This window comes from Hyperolius riggenbachi, chromosome 4 (genome assembly GCF_040937935.1).
Source record: "Hyperolius riggenbachi isolate aHypRig1 chromosome 4, aHypRig1.pri, whole genome shotgun sequence".
NCBI classification, from domain to species: Eukaryota; Metazoa; Chordata; class Amphibia; order Anura; family Hyperoliidae; genus Hyperolius; species Hyperolius riggenbachi.
The window spans coordinates 430,402,226-430,419,491 of record NC_090649.1 but is presented as its reverse complement, the minus strand read 5'-3'; the positions used below and the strand labels follow the sequence as shown (position 1 = coordinate 430,419,491).

At 43.1% G+C, this 17,266-nt stretch overlaps 3 protein-coding genes across 5 annotated transcripts in view; all 3 read left to right on the top strand.

Moving 5' to 3' along the window:
- The window catches only part of BTBD3 (BTB domain containing 3), a 42,071-nt gene extending 26,572 nt beyond the window's left edge, over window positions 1–15,499 (top strand). For all 3 annotated transcript variants that reach the window (XM_068232484.1, XM_068232483.1, XM_068232482.1), the window contains one exon: window positions 14,235–15,499. In XM_068232484.1, the coding sequence (XP_068088585.1) occupies window positions 14,235–15,267 (1,033 nt within the window). In that variant the 3' untranslated portion in view covers window positions 15,268–15,499. The remainder of the gene's footprint in view (window positions 1–14,234) is intronic.
- LOC137571073 (uncharacterized) lies at window positions 2,769–4,629 on the top strand. Its single transcript, XM_068279759.1, has 2 exons — window positions 2,769–3,384; window positions 3,478–4,629. The coding sequence occupies exons 1-2, from the start codon at window positions 3,322–3,324 to the stop codon at window positions 4,627–4,629; spliced, it is 1,215 nt and encodes a 404-aa protein (XP_068135860.1). The 5' UTR covers window positions 2,769–3,321.
- Window positions 4,568–8,192, top strand: LOC137504282 (uncharacterized). Its single transcript, XM_068232480.1, has 2 exons — window positions 4,568–5,449; window positions 5,804–8,192. The coding sequence occupies exons 1-2, from the start codon at window positions 5,185–5,187 to the stop codon at window positions 7,852–7,854; spliced, it is 2,316 nt and encodes a 771-aa protein (XP_068088581.1). The 5' UTR covers window positions 4,568–5,184; the 3' UTR covers window positions 7,855–8,192.
- Window positions 15,500–17,266: the final 1,767 nt, after the last annotated feature.

Genomic DNA, 17,266 nt, shown 5'->3' with positions numbered 1-17,266 from the left:
TTTGCAATTACATCAGCCACTGTCATGTTCTAGTACGTTCAGACAACGCCAGTGTAGTGGCATACATCAACAGGCAAGGAGGAACGAAAAGTCATCTTTTATGGTCTCAGACCTCAAAAATCCTATTGTGGGCGGAGAAAAATCTAAAATCCATCAGAGCAGTGCATCTGAGGGGTGTAAACAATTATCTTGCGGATTACCTAAGCAGATCGGCTCTAAAGCAGGACGAGTGGACCCTGAATTCGGAGGTTTTCCAGGAGATCTGCATGACATGGACACATCCAGAAGTGGATCTATTTGCAAGGAGGAGCAACGCAAGGTGTCAACTCTTTTGTTCCCTATGGCCCCAGGACAGGCCATGGGCGATAGATGCCTTTTCGATAGATTGGAGCATCAGACTAATGTATGCTTTTCCCCCTCTATCCCAGATCCCGAAGGTTCTCAGCAAGATTTGTCGAGACAAGGCTCGATTAATTCTGATAGTTCCATTTTGGCCGAAAAGACCGTGGTTCAGTCTATTACAGAGGTTATCGATCAGTCCTCCGTTGCTTTTACCTCAACGTCCGGATCTATTGCAGCAGGGGCCAGTTTTTCATCCAAATCTTCAGCAGATGCGTCTCTCTGCATGGAACCTGAGTGGAACATTTTGAAGTCTAAGGGGTTTTCAGATGGTCTTTCGGAAACCTTGATTCAAAGTCGAAAGAAAGTGACAAGAGTAATTTATCAGAAGGCCTGGCGAGTCTATAATAGCTGGTGTTTGGAGAGATCTATGAATGTTTATTCATCAACATCAGTTTTAGAATTCCTGCAGGCAGGGTTTGAAAAAGGACTGAGTATTAGTACATTAAAAGTTCAGACAGCGGCAATCAGTGTTTTCCTACAAAGAAGGTTAGCCCAGGAGGAGTTCATTCTTCGTTTTTTTCAGGCAATTAAGAGGTTACGTCCAGTGTTGGTTCCGAGAACCCCGTCTTGGGATTTAAACATAGTCTTACAGGCTATGTGTGGTCCTCCCTTTGAACCAATTGACCAAGTTTCGGAAAAATTGTTATCCTTGAAGATGGCATTTCTTCTTGCAATTACTTCGGCAAGAAGGGTAGGAGAGTTACAGGCTTTGTCAATTAAACCTCCCTACTGTATTATTTCAGAGGACAAGGTTACTTTGAGGCCAGATATTGCCTTCCTTCCAAAAGTAGTCTCAACTTTTCACAGAACTCAGGAGATATTTCTTCCTTCATTTTGTGAGAAACAGTCTAATGAGAAAGAGAAACAGCTTCATTGTCTGGATGTCAGAAGGTGTCTACTTCAATACTTGGAGAGGTCTAAATCATGGAGGAAGACAGATGCTTTGTTCATCCTGTTTGCTGGAAAGAATAGGGGGCTCCGTGCATCAAAGCCAACTATTGCTAGATGGATAAGACAGGCTATTCTAATGGCATATCAATCACAGGGTAAGGTCCTTCCAACATCTGTCAAAGCTCATTCTACAAGAAGTGTCGCAACCTCATGGGCAGAGAGGGCTGGAGCTTCCATCGAGCAGATTTGTAGAGCGGCTACCTGGTCCAGCCAGAACACATTTGTAAAACATTACAGACTAAATTTATTATCAAGTGGTGATCTAGCCTTTGGTAGAAAAGTTCTACAGGCAGTAGTCCCACCCTAATGAGAATCTTGTTTATCGTCTCAGAGGAGGGGTGCTGTCCCAGGGACGCTCTGGGAAAGACCACACTTACCTTCGGTAAGGTCTTTTCCAGTAGTCCAGGGGACAGCACCCCTACTTCCCACCCTATGTGGGAAACTATTAAGAAGAAATTTTGCAAGCATCGTATGGTGAGTCCGGGTCATCTTTGTTATTACTGAGGATCATTGTAAGTGGCTTGTATTTATACATGTACTGCTGTCCATTATGCAAATTTGTTTGTTTAATAGCTTCCTGTCCAGAATTGGGAGGGGAGACAAGTCTCAGAGGAGGGGTGCTGTCCCCTGGACTACTGGAAAAGACCTTACCGAAGGTAAGTGTGGTCTTTCTTGGCTGGGAATCAATGTAATGAAGCTGAGGGCAGCTCTCTATACATTGAAAGGAAAGTGCAGTGAAATGATGCATGAAACTAGATCCATGAGCACGGAGCATGCAGAGAGGAAGCCAGCGATGGGCTGCAGTTCAAAGTGTGAGACTTCTGCAATACAAATCAGCTGTCACTTCAAGTGTGAAAGTAGCTGAGAAGGGGGGGGGGGAGTGACGGAAATCCCTGCATAATCTCCCAGCATCATTGTTTTCTCTCACCACAGTGATTGTCATGGAGTAGGCAGGACTTTGCTGTGCTTGTGAAGAATTGCTGCTGCGAGTTTGGTTATTGTTTCTTTTTTTCCCACATACTTTTTTATGGAATTATTTTTTTAGTCCTGCTTGATAAAAATCATTTAATAAGGCATGCGAGTGCCACAGTGTCCTTTCACAGGCCGTCAGGCTTCTGCTCTCTGGAGTGGTCCGTGAAAGGTGATTTGTGACTGATTGTTTAGATCAGTGACCTGGAAAGTGGGTATGTGAGAGAGTCTAACTAAACCAACAACAGCAAAAATATGGCAGCTGTAATTGCTGAATCATATTTTAGGGTACTTCAAGGGCAACTATCAAAGTCAATTGAAATTCTAAATGCCACATATATTTCTAGTAATTACTAGCAATGCAAAATAAAGGTGTTTTTCCCAGAACGTCTCAGGACAGCAACCCTGAGACATGTCTCCCTCCACATTCACTGGACAGGAACTAGATTAAACAATTTGCATAATTAGGTAGGCAGGGCACACACATGTATATATATATCGTTATGTCCTTACCCCCTCAGTTGTTTTCCTGTCCAGCAGGATGCTAGATGTAGGGGGTAAGGCTGGCCACCCATGTGAGTCCACAGGAGCCGCGGCTGGTGTGATCCCCTTTGTCGGCGCTGGCTAGTTGTCTCAGCGCGGGGTCATGCTACACGCACTGGCCTCTCCCCCTGTGCTGTGTTCGGAGGACAAGCGGCGTCTGAATCCGGAAGTTGCCCGCCCCAGGGTCACGTGACTGGCGCCTCACGTGACCGGAAGTCGGAAAGCCGGAAGCAGGAAGTTCCTGACCCGGCGTGCGTTCCAGCGGCCATTGCAGCATGGAAGTCAGCGTCTGCTGACACATCACACTCAGCTGCAGGGGATTGCCTGGAGGAACGCTAAGGGGATTACTACAGCAGGTAGGAATTAACGTTTGCATAATGCAAGAAGGGTTGGGCATTAAGCAATTATTTAAATCAGCTATTAAGCTGATGTCCTAGTCTCACTTTGTGTTTGACTATGGAGGCTGCCGGTGGATCTTCCTCCCAGGGCTCTGAGGAGACAAGTTCCGTACCCTCTCTGGTATGTAACATTGTGGTAATTGTTTACATATCCCTTAGGAGGGTTATTAGGCTTGGCTGAGCTAATGGCTGGTATTTATTTGTTTTATTACAGCCTAAAATGGAAAGATCAGATTCCAAATCTGGGTCAAGACAAGACAAAGCTGATAAGCCTGACAAGCCTGATAAACCTGATAAAACTGACAAGACTACACCACATGCTGGTTCTAAAGCAACACATAAATCGGGGAAAAAATGTGCTATATGTGGAAATTATATGTCATCCTCTTCAAAAGTATTATGCCAAGATTGTACTAAAAAGGTGGTTAGAGAAGAAACCCCCACTATGTTAAAGGAATTAAAAGGATGGATTAGATCTGAAATTTCGTCTGCTGTGCAGACTATCAAGGTTCCAGAGGTTGCAGTATCTAATGTACAAATGCCTTCAGTGCCTGCAGCAGTCTCTGCAGCCCCGGCAGTATCAGATATCCCAGGTCCTTCAGGTTCAGTTCCCATAGGGGACCCTACTTTAAAAAGGAAAAGGAAAGATGACGATTCTGAAGATTCAGAAATGTCAGAAGGGGAATTGGATATTTCATCTCTGGAAGAGATACCCTCAGAGACTGAAAAATCTGCTGAAAAAACTGTAAAGAATCAGAAATTTGCTTTTTCCACTGACTTTATGAAGGAGTTATTGGCAGCCATGCATGAAGCCATGGGTATTACTATAGAGCAAAAGACTTTATCTCCATTAGATCAGATGTATGAAACATTGTCAGAACCCCAAGTGACTTTCATCCCAGTGCATAGTAGTCTTAAGGGGATTATCAGGAAAGAGTGGGATAATCCAGATAGGAGGGCTTTCTGGCCTAAATCACTAAATAAAAGATATCCTTATAGCCCTGAAGACCAAAGGTTTTGGGGGACTGCACCCAAACTAGACCCATCTCTTTCTAAAGTATCCAGGAGATCAGATCTTCAATTCGAAGATTTTGGTAGTTTAAAAGACCCTATCGATAAGAAAATGGACAATATTTTGCGGAGGGCATGGGAAGCAGCATCTTTAAATTTCAAACCCTCTATTGCATCTACAGCGGTAGCAAGATCTTTAAAAATTTGGTTAGTAGAAGTCCAGTCTCAGATAGCCTCAGGGGTATCTAGGGAGGAACTTTTGAATTTTTTCCCAAAAAAATTTTACATGCAACAAACTATCTATCAGATGCAGCTGATGATTCAGTCAGACTCACAGCAAGAACCACAGCCCTAGTTAATTCTGCCAGAAGAGGAATCTGGGTGAAAACATGGCAGGGAGATACCTCATCTAAATCAAAATTGTGTAGTATTCCATGTGAAGGGGGCTTGTTATTTGGAACCAAGTTAGAAGAAACACTTGAGAGGTCCGCTGATAAAAAGAAAAATTTCCCATATAAAAGAAAGATTTTCCGCCCTAACCGTTCCTTTCGTGTTTCAGGGAAAAGCGAACAGGAAAACAAGGGGAACCAGAGAAGAAGATGGATTCCCAACAAGTCCCAGCGTTCCAAACCCAGTACTCCATATACCTCTACAGGTCAACCAACAAAACAATGACGCCAGAATTCCAGTGGGGGGCAGACTAGCTCATTTTTTTCGAACAGTGGCAGTTAAAGTTCGAAAACAAGTGGTTACTGAACATTATTCTCCAGGGGTACAAGATAGAGTTTATAGCCCCACCACCATCTCAATTCTGGGTGACCCCTTCCCCAAGAGCTCCAGTTCAGGCCCAGGCCCTCCAGTCAGAAGTAAGCTTACTATTGGAAAAAAGGGTTATACGGAGAGTCCCAAAATGTCAAGAAACACTGGGGTTTTACTCCCCAGTCTTTCTAATAAAGAAACCTCAAGGGAGTTACAGGTTCATCTTAAACCTAAAAAGGCTAAACACCGCAGTAAGATACAGAAAGTTTCGGATGGACAACATCCGCTCAGTATTGAACCTACTACAAGACAGCTCCTATCTGACATCATTGGATCTAAAAGATGCGTATTTGCATGTGCCGATTCATCTGGAATCACAACAGTTCCTGAGATTTGCGGTGGTGTTAGAAGGAGAGGTAAGACACTTTCAGTTTGTCGCCCTTCCCTTTGGGTTATCATCGGCTCCATGGCTATTCACAAAAATCATGGCAGAAGTCTTGGCAGGGCTTAGGCTTCAGTCTGTTCAAGTAATATCTTACCTGGATGATTTACTTATCTGGGGACCTTCTGTTGAGTTAGTGGGATCCCAGACTCAGTCCACCATAGACTTCCTTCAGACATTGGGGTGGTTAATTAATTGGGAAAAATCGTCCTTTCAGCCTCTCCAAAAGATGGAATTTTTGGGGTTTGAGATATGTACTACAAATAAGAGACTTTTTCTACCTGACAAAAAATCTTCCTTGTTGTTAAAGTCTGTTTTCTCTTTTCAGAGTCTGAAAACAATATCCTTGAGGAAAGCGATGGCCTTATTGGGCACAATAACCTCATCTTTCCCTGCAATACAGTGGGGTCAACTCCACTCCAGAAGTCTCCAGAGTTGGATCCTATCAAAGTGGGACAAGCATCTCTCCTCCCTGGACAAGAGAGTGATGATTCCTTGGAGTGTCAAGCAGTCACTACTGTGGTGGATGGAGCCACAACATCTGTCAACAGGGAATCTTTGGGAGTTTCCAACCCAGTACATCATAACAACGGATGCGAGCTCTTGGGGATGGGGAGCGCATCTGGACTCTCTGACAGCTCAGGGACAATGGTCAAGCCGGATCAGCAACAGGTCTTCGAACAGCAGAGAGCTGCAAGCAGTCTGGGAAGCCATACTAGCATTCAAGATACAGATATGGAAAACCCACGTGACGATACGTACAGACAACAGTACAGTGGTGGCATACATAAATCACCAGGGAGGCACAAGAAGCAAGTCACTGCAACAGCAGGCATCAAGGATTCTGCATTGGGCAGAGCGCAGTCTCAAGTCTATAAAAGCGGTTCACCTGAAGGGGACACTAAATTGCCTAGCAGATTACCTGAGCAGATGCAGTCTGTCCCAGGACGAATGGAGTCTCAACGACCGGGTGTTTCATCAGTTGACAGAACACTGGATTGTTCCTCAAGTGGACTTATTCGCCAGAAAGAGCAATGCGAAATGCCGGATGTTTTGCTCTCTTTGTCCCCAAGACGAACCATGGGTAGTAGATGCCTTCTCGATCAGCTGGAGCCATCACAGAATGTACATTTTTCCGCCTCTACATTTGATTTCCAGAGTACTGAACAAAATCTATCGAGACCAGGCGGAAGCAATCTTGATTGTCCCGTTTTGGCCAAAAAGACCGTGGTTTGCTCTGCTACAACGATTAGCTACGGATCATCTGATCCTTCCAGATCAAGAGGACCTGTTAACTCAGGGACCAGCGGTGCATCCCAATCTGAGCCTTCTTCATCTTTCAGCATGGAGCCTGAATGGCGAATACTGAAAAGTAAGGGATTTTCTAATAGGTTATCGGAAACACTGTTACAAAGCAGGAAGAAGGTGACGCGCCAAATATACTCTAAAGCCTGGAGGGTATACAACAATTGGTGTGAGGCGAATTCTAGAGATACTGGTCATTCCAATTCAGTTTTAGAATTTCTTCAAGATGGATTCCAGAAAGGTCTAAGTAGTAGTACATTGAAGGTACAAGTTTCAGCATTAACAGTCTTTCTTGACAGAAAATTGGCAGAGGAAGAAGATATCATCAGATTCTTCAAAGCACTCAGGAGGATTCGACCTACAATCCATAGTAGAGTGCCATCTTGGGATCTGAACACTGTGCTACAGGGGCTATGTGAGCCACCCTTTGAACCATTAGTGGATAGTTCTGATAAACTTTTAACTATCAAAACTGCTTTTCTTCTAGCAATAACGTCAGCCAGAAGAGTGGGGGAATTGCAGGCATTGTCAATTCTCGAACCATATTGTGTTATAAGTGACGACAGAATTACACTTCGTCTAGATACCTCCTTCCTACCTAAGGTTGTTTCGAAATTCCACAGATCTCAAGAAATTTTTCTGCCTTCCTTTTGTAATAACCCTTCCAATCAGAAGGAACAGAAGTTACATTGCCTAGATGTTAGAAGATGTGTTCTGGAGTATCTTCAGCGCACTAAGTCCTGGAGGACTTCCAATGCATTATTAGTATTATTTGCCGGAAAGTTCAGGGGTAAACAGGCCTCAAAATCAACCATAGCCAGATGGATCAAGCAGGCTATATCTCTATCTTATGCTCAACAAGGCAAACAGCTGACTTCGGCGGTCAGGGCTCATTCTACCAGAGCAGTATCAACTTCCTGGGCAGAGAGGGCAGGAGCATCAGTTGAGCAAATTTGCAAGGCAGCCACCTGGTCAAGTCAGAACACCTTTGTGAGACATTATAGGCTAGATGTATTGTCTAGTGCCGACTTAACGTTCGGCAGAAAAGTGTTGCAGGCTGTAATCCCTCCCTAAATATAATTTCTTGTTTTTCATCTCAGGGTTGCTGTCCTGAGACGTTCTGGGAAAGCCCAAAATTACTTACGGTAATTTCTTTTCCAGAAGTCGGAAGGACAGCACCCTTACTACCCACCGCTATTCTTATTAAAAGTTATTGGAAGCATCATTATGTGCGGAGTCTTTTTTATTAACTGAGGGGGTAAGGACATAACGATATATATATACATGTGTGTGCCCTGCCTACCTAATTATGCAAATTGTTTAATCTAGTTCCTGTCCAGTGAATGTGGAGGGAGACATGTCTCAGGGTTGCTGTCCTTCCGACTTCTGGAAAAGAAATTACCGTAAGTAATTTTGGGCTTTTTCACCATTTCATAACTTATGTGAAGAAAATGACATTTACAGAGAACAGTTTTATCTGTGGACATTATTATGGAGGACTGTACCCAGCACATCCAGCATACAGAGACAGTCCTTACTGGCTGTAATCCTGTGCTTGGAATCTCTTCAGAACGGCAGAAAGCAGAGGTATACCATGTGAATAGTGTGTAAATAACTCCTCTCTGCTTCATGCTGTTCTAAAGTAAATGCAGTCAGAAGGTAACAGTCAGGAAGAACGCCTTCTGAATGGTGGGTGTAAGCGCATACATGAAAAAAGGGCGCAGGAGGTTACCACTAGTAGAATCTCGCTTCAATTAGCGATATTCTACTGCTGGGTCCCGACAGTAGAAAATCAGTAATGTTTACCGATATTTTACTATGGCTAAACCTAACCCTACTCTCACACAGAACCCTCCCTCTACCGATGCTTAACCCTAACCCTAGCACCCCCCGGTGGTGACCAACCCTAAGGGGGATGAAGCTCAGATTTTATCTGTGATCTAAAAGCATTAAACACAGCATAAAAAGAATAACTAAAACCATTTGACTTGTTTTCCAAGGTACTGCAGGGCCTTTTCCAGCCAGAGTTGTCAGATGGTGTTGGTGGAAGTGTACTGCACTATGTACACCAGAAAACCTTCACCCCTTTATTTGCTCAATAGTTAGTTAGACGTCAGTCTGACAATTTTTGTCCTGCAGACAGAAACAATCAGCCAACTCCGACTCCTCAGTTTATGAAACCTCTGACTCCAGGTACCCAAAATTGCCCCGACTCCGCGACTCCAACTATGCAGCCCTGGAAACAATATCAATTAGCTTGAGTGAGGTGTAAATATGCATTCAAATTGTCTTACACACAGTGCCGTAGCTAGACATTATGGGGCCGCATAGCAAAAACTTTCATGGGGCCATAAAATGTAGGCATTCTTTAGAAATGCCACCTACCTCTACCCTATAGATATGAATTAACTGGGAGATTTGCATTCTCATGTGATGTACACTGCATGTAGTCTATGGGCACTTAGATAAAATCACAGGATAGAGGAACACAAGAAATTTAGTGAATACATAAAGTACCACCTGGGCTCCCTCTGCTCCAGGGCTCCATAGCAGCTGCTATGACTATTGCTACGCCCGTGCTTACACAGTTCTTATATTTGTTTTTTAGCTTGATTGCAGATTCTCAATAACATAAATGGAAGTGGGACAATTGTCAGTTAATAGTACTCAGTCCACACCACTTCTCCACACAAACTCATGTTTTTTTTCTCTGTAACAGAAGTAAGCTGATTACAACTTTTACACAATGGCCAAAGCAGGTAGGCAAAGCTAGTTTTGTGGTTTTACCGCTGTCCCCTCCGTCAGGTGAAGGGATTTGATCAGAGTCGCATGTCACTGACATATCAAATTAAGTGAACTAACCTTTTAAGAAGGCTGTGGCCTTTTCAAGCAGTCCATAACAACCAAACAAACGTCACATTGTAGGAGTTTGTCGCAGTGAAAGATGATTGATGCTTGCTGTAGGTTACAACTGTGTCCACACTGGTCAGTTTGTCAGATACAGAAAGATGGGAAACACTCTTCACTGGACAACACATTATTCATGCTTAGAGATCAGCATTTACTGGACATTTCAAAGCCAAGGACCTGCTTGTGACTTAACCTCACCTAAGGGACATTTTTTAATGTTTTTGCTTAACCCATTTGCGTTCCGTCGTTTTCACTTGAGAAATGTTCACCTCCCATTCATTAGCCTATAACTTTATCACTACTCATCACAATGAACTGATCTATATCTTGTTTTTTCCGCCACCAATTAGGCTTTCTTTGGGGGGTACATTTTGCTAAGAGCCACTTTACTGTAAATGTATTTTAACAGGCAGAATAAGAAAAAACGGAAAAAATTCATTATTTCTCAGTTTTCAGCCATTATAGTTTTAAAATAATACATGCCTCCATAATTAAAACTCGCGTATTGTATTTGCCCATATGTCCCGGTTATTACACCGTTAAAATTATGTCCCTATCACAATGTATGGCGACAATATTTTATTTGGAAATAAAGGTGCATTTTTTCCGTTTTGCATCTATCACTATTTACAAGTTTAAAATAAAAAAATATAGAAGTATTTCATCTTTACATTGATATTTAAAGTTTAGACCCTTAGGTAAATATTTACATGTTTGTTTTTTATTGTAATGTGTTTTTTTTGTTTTTTTTTTATATTAAACATTTTATTTGGGTAGTTTTGGGAGTGTGGGATGTAAACATGTGATTTATAATGTAAATGTGTGTTTGAATTTTATTTTTTTTACTTTTTAGTTGTAGTTTTACTTTTTGGCCACAAGATGGCGGCCATGAGTTTGTTTACATGTCGTCACTCTAAGCGTAACACACGCTTAGAGCGACGCATGGGGTACGTTACAGCCAGAAAAAGCGAAGCTTCCGAGAGAAGCTGTCGCTTTTTCAGCCGGGGAGAGGAATCAGTGATCGGGCACCATAGCCCGATACACTGATTGCCTGGCTAACGAACCACGGGCCGGGAGCGCGCGTGCACGCGCGCGATCGGCCGTGGTAGCGCGCATGGTTTCTGGACGTAGTTTCTACGTCCAGGAACCAAAATAGGTTAAAGAGAAACTCCGACCAAGAATTGAACTTTATCCCAATTAGTAGCTGATACCCCCTTTTACATGAGAAATCTATTCCTTTTCACAAACAGACCATCATGGGGTGCTGTATGGCTGATATTGTGGTGAAACCCCTCCCACAAAGAAATTCTGAGTACGTACATTTTTACTGCCAACAGTAAAAATGTCACCATGACTGATATTGTGGTGAAACCTCTCCCACAAGAAACTCTGAGGACCATGGTCCTGGCAGTTTCCTGTCTGTGAACCCCGTTGCATTGTGGGAAATAGCTTTTTACCGCTGTTTCCAACTTCCAAAAAAGCAAGCAGCAGCTACATCACCTGCCAGCAGTAAAAATGTCCCCATGTGATAAATGTCAGAATGTAAATCAGGGATTTATAAGATTTTACAATGGGCAAACACTGACTAAATCATTTATACATAATTATTGTAAAAATGAAGGACTTTTTTTATTACATTATTTTCACTGGAGTTCCTCTTTAAGTCAAAAATCATTCATTACAACCTTTACAGTGACCCTGAAGTTAAATGGGACAATATAAATGACAAAGGCTACATTAAGTGAACTACATGTCTAACTCTTCAAGCCCTGTTCCAGATGTGGTTAGAAAATGCTGGGTGTTTATTGCTGTCTGTAACTTTACTGGGGATATTTCCTTTCACTTCCTGTTGCCAGGTTACTTTCTCGGAGCATTAAAGCGGACCTGAACTCAGAACTTTCCTCTCTGCTCTATAAGATACACAACAGCATAATAACCTTTAAAGAAAAACATTTTTGTTACAGCTAATATAAATCTGCAGTGTGTCTACTTCCTGCTTTCATGGAAGCAGACCTATTGTTAACATCCTGTGTTTAACAATTGGCTCTCTGTCAGGGCAACCAGCTGACACAGCTGAGGGATCTAATTATACTCGTGATTAGTCACAGATGAGGGCGAATTAGACAGGCTAAACTCTCTAAGTACATGTCGGATGCATTTCTATACATTTTCCTTCTGTCCTGTGCAGGAGTTCAGGTCCACTTTAAAGGGAACCCTAACTGAGTGGGATATGGGTGTTTCCTTTTAAACAACACCACTTGCTTGGCAGTCCTGCTGATCTCTGTAGCTGCAGTAGTGGCTGAATCGCACACCTGAAACAAGCATGCAGCTAATCCAGTCTGACTTCAGTCAGAACACCTGATCTGCATGCTTGTTCAGGGGCTGTGACTAGAAGTATTAGAGACACAGGATCAGTAGGAGAGTCGGGAAACTGGTATTATTTTAAAAGGAAAAATCCATTAGCTTCTCAGTTTAGGTTCCCTTTAATATGAAGACTGTGGTAGTCATGAGGGAAGTAGTGAGTGAGACAGCAATAAAACCAGTTGTGAATTGCTAGTGATCCTCACTGTGCAGCCATAGATGTGTTAAAGTGGATCCGAGGAACGTTTACTCATTGCATAATTGTGTTCTTTTCCTATTTATAGGGCATTCCTCAAGCCAAATACTTTTTGTTTTTGTTTTAATACTCTTAATTCCCTATAAACTTAATAAACCACGCCCACAGGTTTTCAGAGAGCCTTGACAGTAGCAAGGGCTCATGGGAGCTCGGTCTGGGCAGGACGAGGGAGGAGGAGGGGGGATTAGGTTTTTTTGCACAAGATACAGATAAGCTTGCCTCTGTGTAATGTTTACAAACATGGCTGCTGTCATTGTATCACAGGAAGAAATAATCATTTTCTATTAAAGCTGTTTGCAGCTAGATTTGCTGTGTAAACTATCTAAACTTTAGATAAGATATATAGACAAGTTACTTGTTATAGTTAGTTTTTCATCTCGGATCTGCTTTAATCCTCTTACAACGCTAGCAACAATTGCTTTCTTTTTCCCTGGAATTGAGCTTTTGGCAGTTAGGGATTGGAGCACTCGCAAGTAAAATTTAGACTAATGGTGGTTTTGCCCTTGAGTGGTGTTGGTCTGTAGGAGCCTTGGACAGAAATGTAAATCACTGGGGCTGTCGGTGTCATTTTTAGCCAGCACCAGGATGTACTGGTATAGTCAGTTACATTAGAATGTAGCTTATTTTTTGAATTTCATTTAATACTTACTTCACATCTACTTTAAACCATGACTGTGTTAGACATGACCTCACAGGGAGTGGGATATTGAGGCTGCCATGTTTACTTTTTAAACTATGCCATTTGACTGGTTTACTGGGAAAGTGAAAAACAAAAAGGAGCAGGGACACCGGGGCCCGAATATAGTGTAGCATGTGGCATTAATAGGCAAGTACATAATGAATGAAAGAAATGGGTACTCACAAACCAAGGTTACTCAGAAAAGCAACCACTATAAGGACATGTGCGTATATATACGGTCCCCACTCAGCCTTGTAGGGTTCTCAAGGATCAAGGTGGTCGCTTTCCAAGTAAGATGCTTGGTTGTCCTGCTGAGCTTTCTGGCTTAGGTGCAGTCTGAATGTACACCTGAAACGAGCAGACATTGGTCAGAGCACCTGAGGTGCATCCTGACTCTGGATCAGTGGCATGAAGCAGTGCTCCGTAGCATCATTAGAACATTTACCCCATTTTAACAACTCTGTAGTCCAAGTACTTTCCCATCATGGGTAACATCTCAAGTACCCTAGATGCTTGCATAGTTTTTAAAAGTATTAAAAATTGTATAAATGCCTTTTACTCATTTCTTGATACCGTTAACAATAAATACTTACTTCAGTTAACAATAAATACTTACTTCAATTTATTTAAATAGGATTTCTGGCAGGGAAGCCAGGCAACGTTATTTTAAAAATAAACATGGCAGTCTCCACATCCTATTAGTACAGGTCACTGCTGTTTGTCCACCAATATGTATCCAAAACATAACTGGATGTGAAATTTGGTATGTTTGATGTGGCGGTTGGTCTAGTGCTCCTCCAATCCATATATGGTAAACCATATTGATGTCATCTTCAGTCTGAGTTAAAAAAGGATGGACATTCTAGCTGAAAGAGAAGCCACATGTGATTGTATTGTGGGTAGCTTCTCACTCACCCCTCCTTCCCCATCCACCAGAATCCCCACCTACTGACTACAAGCTTCTTTAGTAGACAGGAGATGACATCATTATAGTTTGACCACCATGGATTGGAGTGACACTAGATCAAAATGGCGAGGTATCTCTATCTGGAAAACATTGGTAGGAGATCTAGTTAATTTAGTTTATGTACATTATACATAGATACCATACGTTATAGGCAAGTACAGTTGTCTTTTAAGCCAAGCTGTGAGTTTTTATTCTCTGGACAGCCAGTAAATCTACATGCAGACCTTTTGAATGCAGATGCAATATTTCAACCCATTTTCTTTTATTTTTTCCCCCTACAGATATTTGTATTGTGACGAGATAGATTTGGCTGCTGATACTGTCCTGGCAACTCTCTATGCTGCTAAAAAATATATCGTCCCTCATCTCGCCAAAGCATGTGTTAACTTCCTAGAGACCAGCTTAAGTGCAAAGAATGCCTGTGTTCTGCTGTCTCAAAGCTGCTTGTTTGAAGAACCTGATCTGACCCAGAGGTGCTGGGAAGTGATTGATGCACAAGCAGAACTAGCTTTGAAAAGCGAAGGCTTTTGCGACATTGACTTTCAGACGCTTGAAAGTATCCTTAAAAGAGAGACTTTAAACGCCAAAGAAATTGTGGTCTTTGAGGCTGCTCTTTGTTGGGCCGAAGTAGAATGTCAACGTCAAGACTTGTCTCCCTCAATAGAGAACAAGAGGAAGGTCTTGGGGAAAGCGCTCTACCTAATTCGTATCCCAACAATGGCTCTGGATGACTTTGCCAATGGTGCTGCTCAATCTGGAGTCTTGACCCTAAATGAGACCAATGACATCTTTCTCTGGTATACAGCTGCTAAGAAACCAGATCTGGAGTTTGTAAGCAAACCCAGAAAGGGTCTCGTGCCTCAGAGGTGTCATCGCTTTCAGTCCTGTGCTTACCGCAGCAATCAGTGGCGGTACCGGGGCCGGTGCGACAGCATACAGTTCGCTGTGGATAAGAGAGTTTTCATTGCAGGCTTCGGCCTGTACGGATCCAGCTGTGGATCAGCAGAATACAGCGCAAAGATTGAACTGAAACGCCAGGGGGTCATCTTGGGACAGAATCTAAGCAAATACTTTTCAGATGGATCCAGCAATACTTTCCCAGTCTGGTTTGAGTATCCAGTGCAGATTGAGCCGGATACCTTTTACACTGCCAGCGTGGTTTTGGACGGCAATGAACTGAGTTACTTTGGACAGGAGGGGATGACCGAAGTTCAGTGTGGAAAAGTAACTGTACAGTTTCAGTGTTCCTCAGACAGCACAAATGGCACGGGGGTTCAAGGAGGACAGATTCCCGAGCTTATTTTCTATGCCTGATATCATTTTTAAAGAGTCTTGACGGACAGATCATGCATTTCTCGGTATGGAAGCATACAGAATGTGATTTGTGTATATAAAAATGTATCAGTTAGAATGCCCTGTACATTTAGATAACTTTAGCTGTTTAGTAGATATATTACTCTGTACAGTAATACTGTAAATGTTGGCACTTTCTAAAATAGTTTCTAAACAAAGAAGTTCATTAATGGAAATCCTGCTTAATATAGAATTTAAAAAAAAGATATTTTGCTAAATGCCATAAAATGCAATTTAACTACATAGAGTTTATATTAGATGCAGCTTTTTATCTTAAGCCGCTTAAAAGCCCAATCAAGGTTAAAGAGAACCCGAGGTGGGATTTAATTATGTTACTGGGGCACAGAGGCTGGTTGTGCACACTAAGACCAGCCTCCGTTGCCCCATGGTGTGCCTCCAGGACCCCCCTGTGCGCCGCTATACCCCCCGCAGTGCTGGCGACACGAAGCGTGTCGCCAGCACAATGTTTACCTATGCGCTGTCAGTCAGCGCCGCTCCCCCGCCTCCTCCGCATCGGCGCTACCCGCCCGTGTCCCTTCCCTCCCGCTGATGGGAGGGAAGTGACGCGGGCGGGTAGCGCCAATGCGGAGGAGGCGGGGGAGCGGCGCTGACTGACAGCGCATAGGTAAACATTGTGCTGGCGACACGCTGCGTGTCGCCAGCACTGCGGGGGGTATAGCGGCGTGCAGGGGGGTCCTGGAGGCACACCATGGGGCAACGGAGGCTGGTCTTAGTGTGCACAACCAGCCTCTGTGCCCCAGTAACATAATTAAATCCCACCTCGGGTTCTCTTTTAACATTTTGAGGTTATTCAAGGCAATACATAGATCAGAAATGTGCAGTACATAGCAACTAGTCAGATTACAGCTTATTGAGCTAGATGTAGTGAAAGAGGTATTCTGATTGGTTGGTATGCATGTTGGACATTTCTGTTTTGAAGTAGCATATTTCAATAGCGTACTGTAAAAATAGATTAAATTGGTTATTGAGCACCAACCCAACTATCTATACTCACACTGCCTCATATCATGGTCTCCAAAGCCAAGTCCAGAAAGTGGTCTGGTGGGGTTTGGGGCACACCAGCAGCCATTGGGTCCAAGTTGTCCAATTTTTGGCAAACCCACTGAGGCTTGGGAAAGCCCTGCCTTACCAAAGGGGTAGCACAGCCTTACCTGCATATTAATTTTAAAGAAAATCTGTAATTAAAAATACCCTACCTGGGAGATACTTGCTTACTTTGGGAGGGGGAAGCCTCTGGATCTCAACAAGACTTCCCCCGTCCTCCTCTGTCCCTCTGTGGTGGTGCTTTAAGTCCCTGAAAACAGGGAGGTAAAAATTTACCTTCCTCGGCTCCAGCGAAGGTGTAGGAGGGCTTTCCGGTGGGCTCAGGCGGAAATAACTGAGCCCGATCAGGTCCGCTCTACTGCGCAGGCACGAGTCTAGCCTTACTACACCTCCGCTGAAGCTGAGGAAGGTAAATGTTGCAAGAGTTACTGCTCTGCTGCTGACCTATCTCTCCCGAGGTATGTATCCCCGGGTGACTTTTTTTTTGATTAGTGTCCCTTTTAAGTACACTATAGATATACTATATTCATAGAGCTTTCTTAGTATAATCATGTAATTGTGCAGACTTCCTTATGAAGAATCTATAACTGCCCACCTGTGTACTTGAGGATGACTCTGGTGGTGTTGAACAATTTTCTGACGATTGACAACTGCTTCCCTTTAAAATGCCTGACCTCCTAACGAGCACTTTCTCTGCACGCTTCCACAGGCATAATGGCTCCGTCTAGCCAAGCTCTGTATTTAAAGAGAATGTCATTTTACAGCTTTTAGTTGATATCGTCGCGCCTGCTCAGGCACTTTTAAGAAACCGTAAGTGCTAAAAGCAGACTTTGGATTATGGCGTTATGCAAACCTTTATGGTTGGTTCCAGTAAATGGGACTGATACTCCAAAGA

Excerpts from the sequence above, each read along its gene's own strand:
- LOC137504282 (XM_068232480.1), top strand. The coding sequence starts at position 5,185 with ATGTCAAGAAACACTGGGGTTTTACTCCCCAGTCTTTCTAATAAAGAA. Across the intron at positions 5,450-5,803 it reads CGGTGGTGTTAGAAGGAGAG|AGTCTGAAAACAATATCCTT; the intron begins GTAAGACACTTT and ends TTCTCTTTTCAG.
- LOC137571073 (XM_068279759.1), top strand. The coding sequence starts at position 3,322 with ATGGAGGCTGCCGGTGGATCTTCCTCCCAGGGCTCTGAGGAGACAAGT. Across the intron at positions 3,385-3,477 it reads CAAGTTCCGTACCCTCTCTG|CCTAAAATGGAAAGATCAGA; the intron begins GTATGTAACATT and ends GTTTTATTACAG.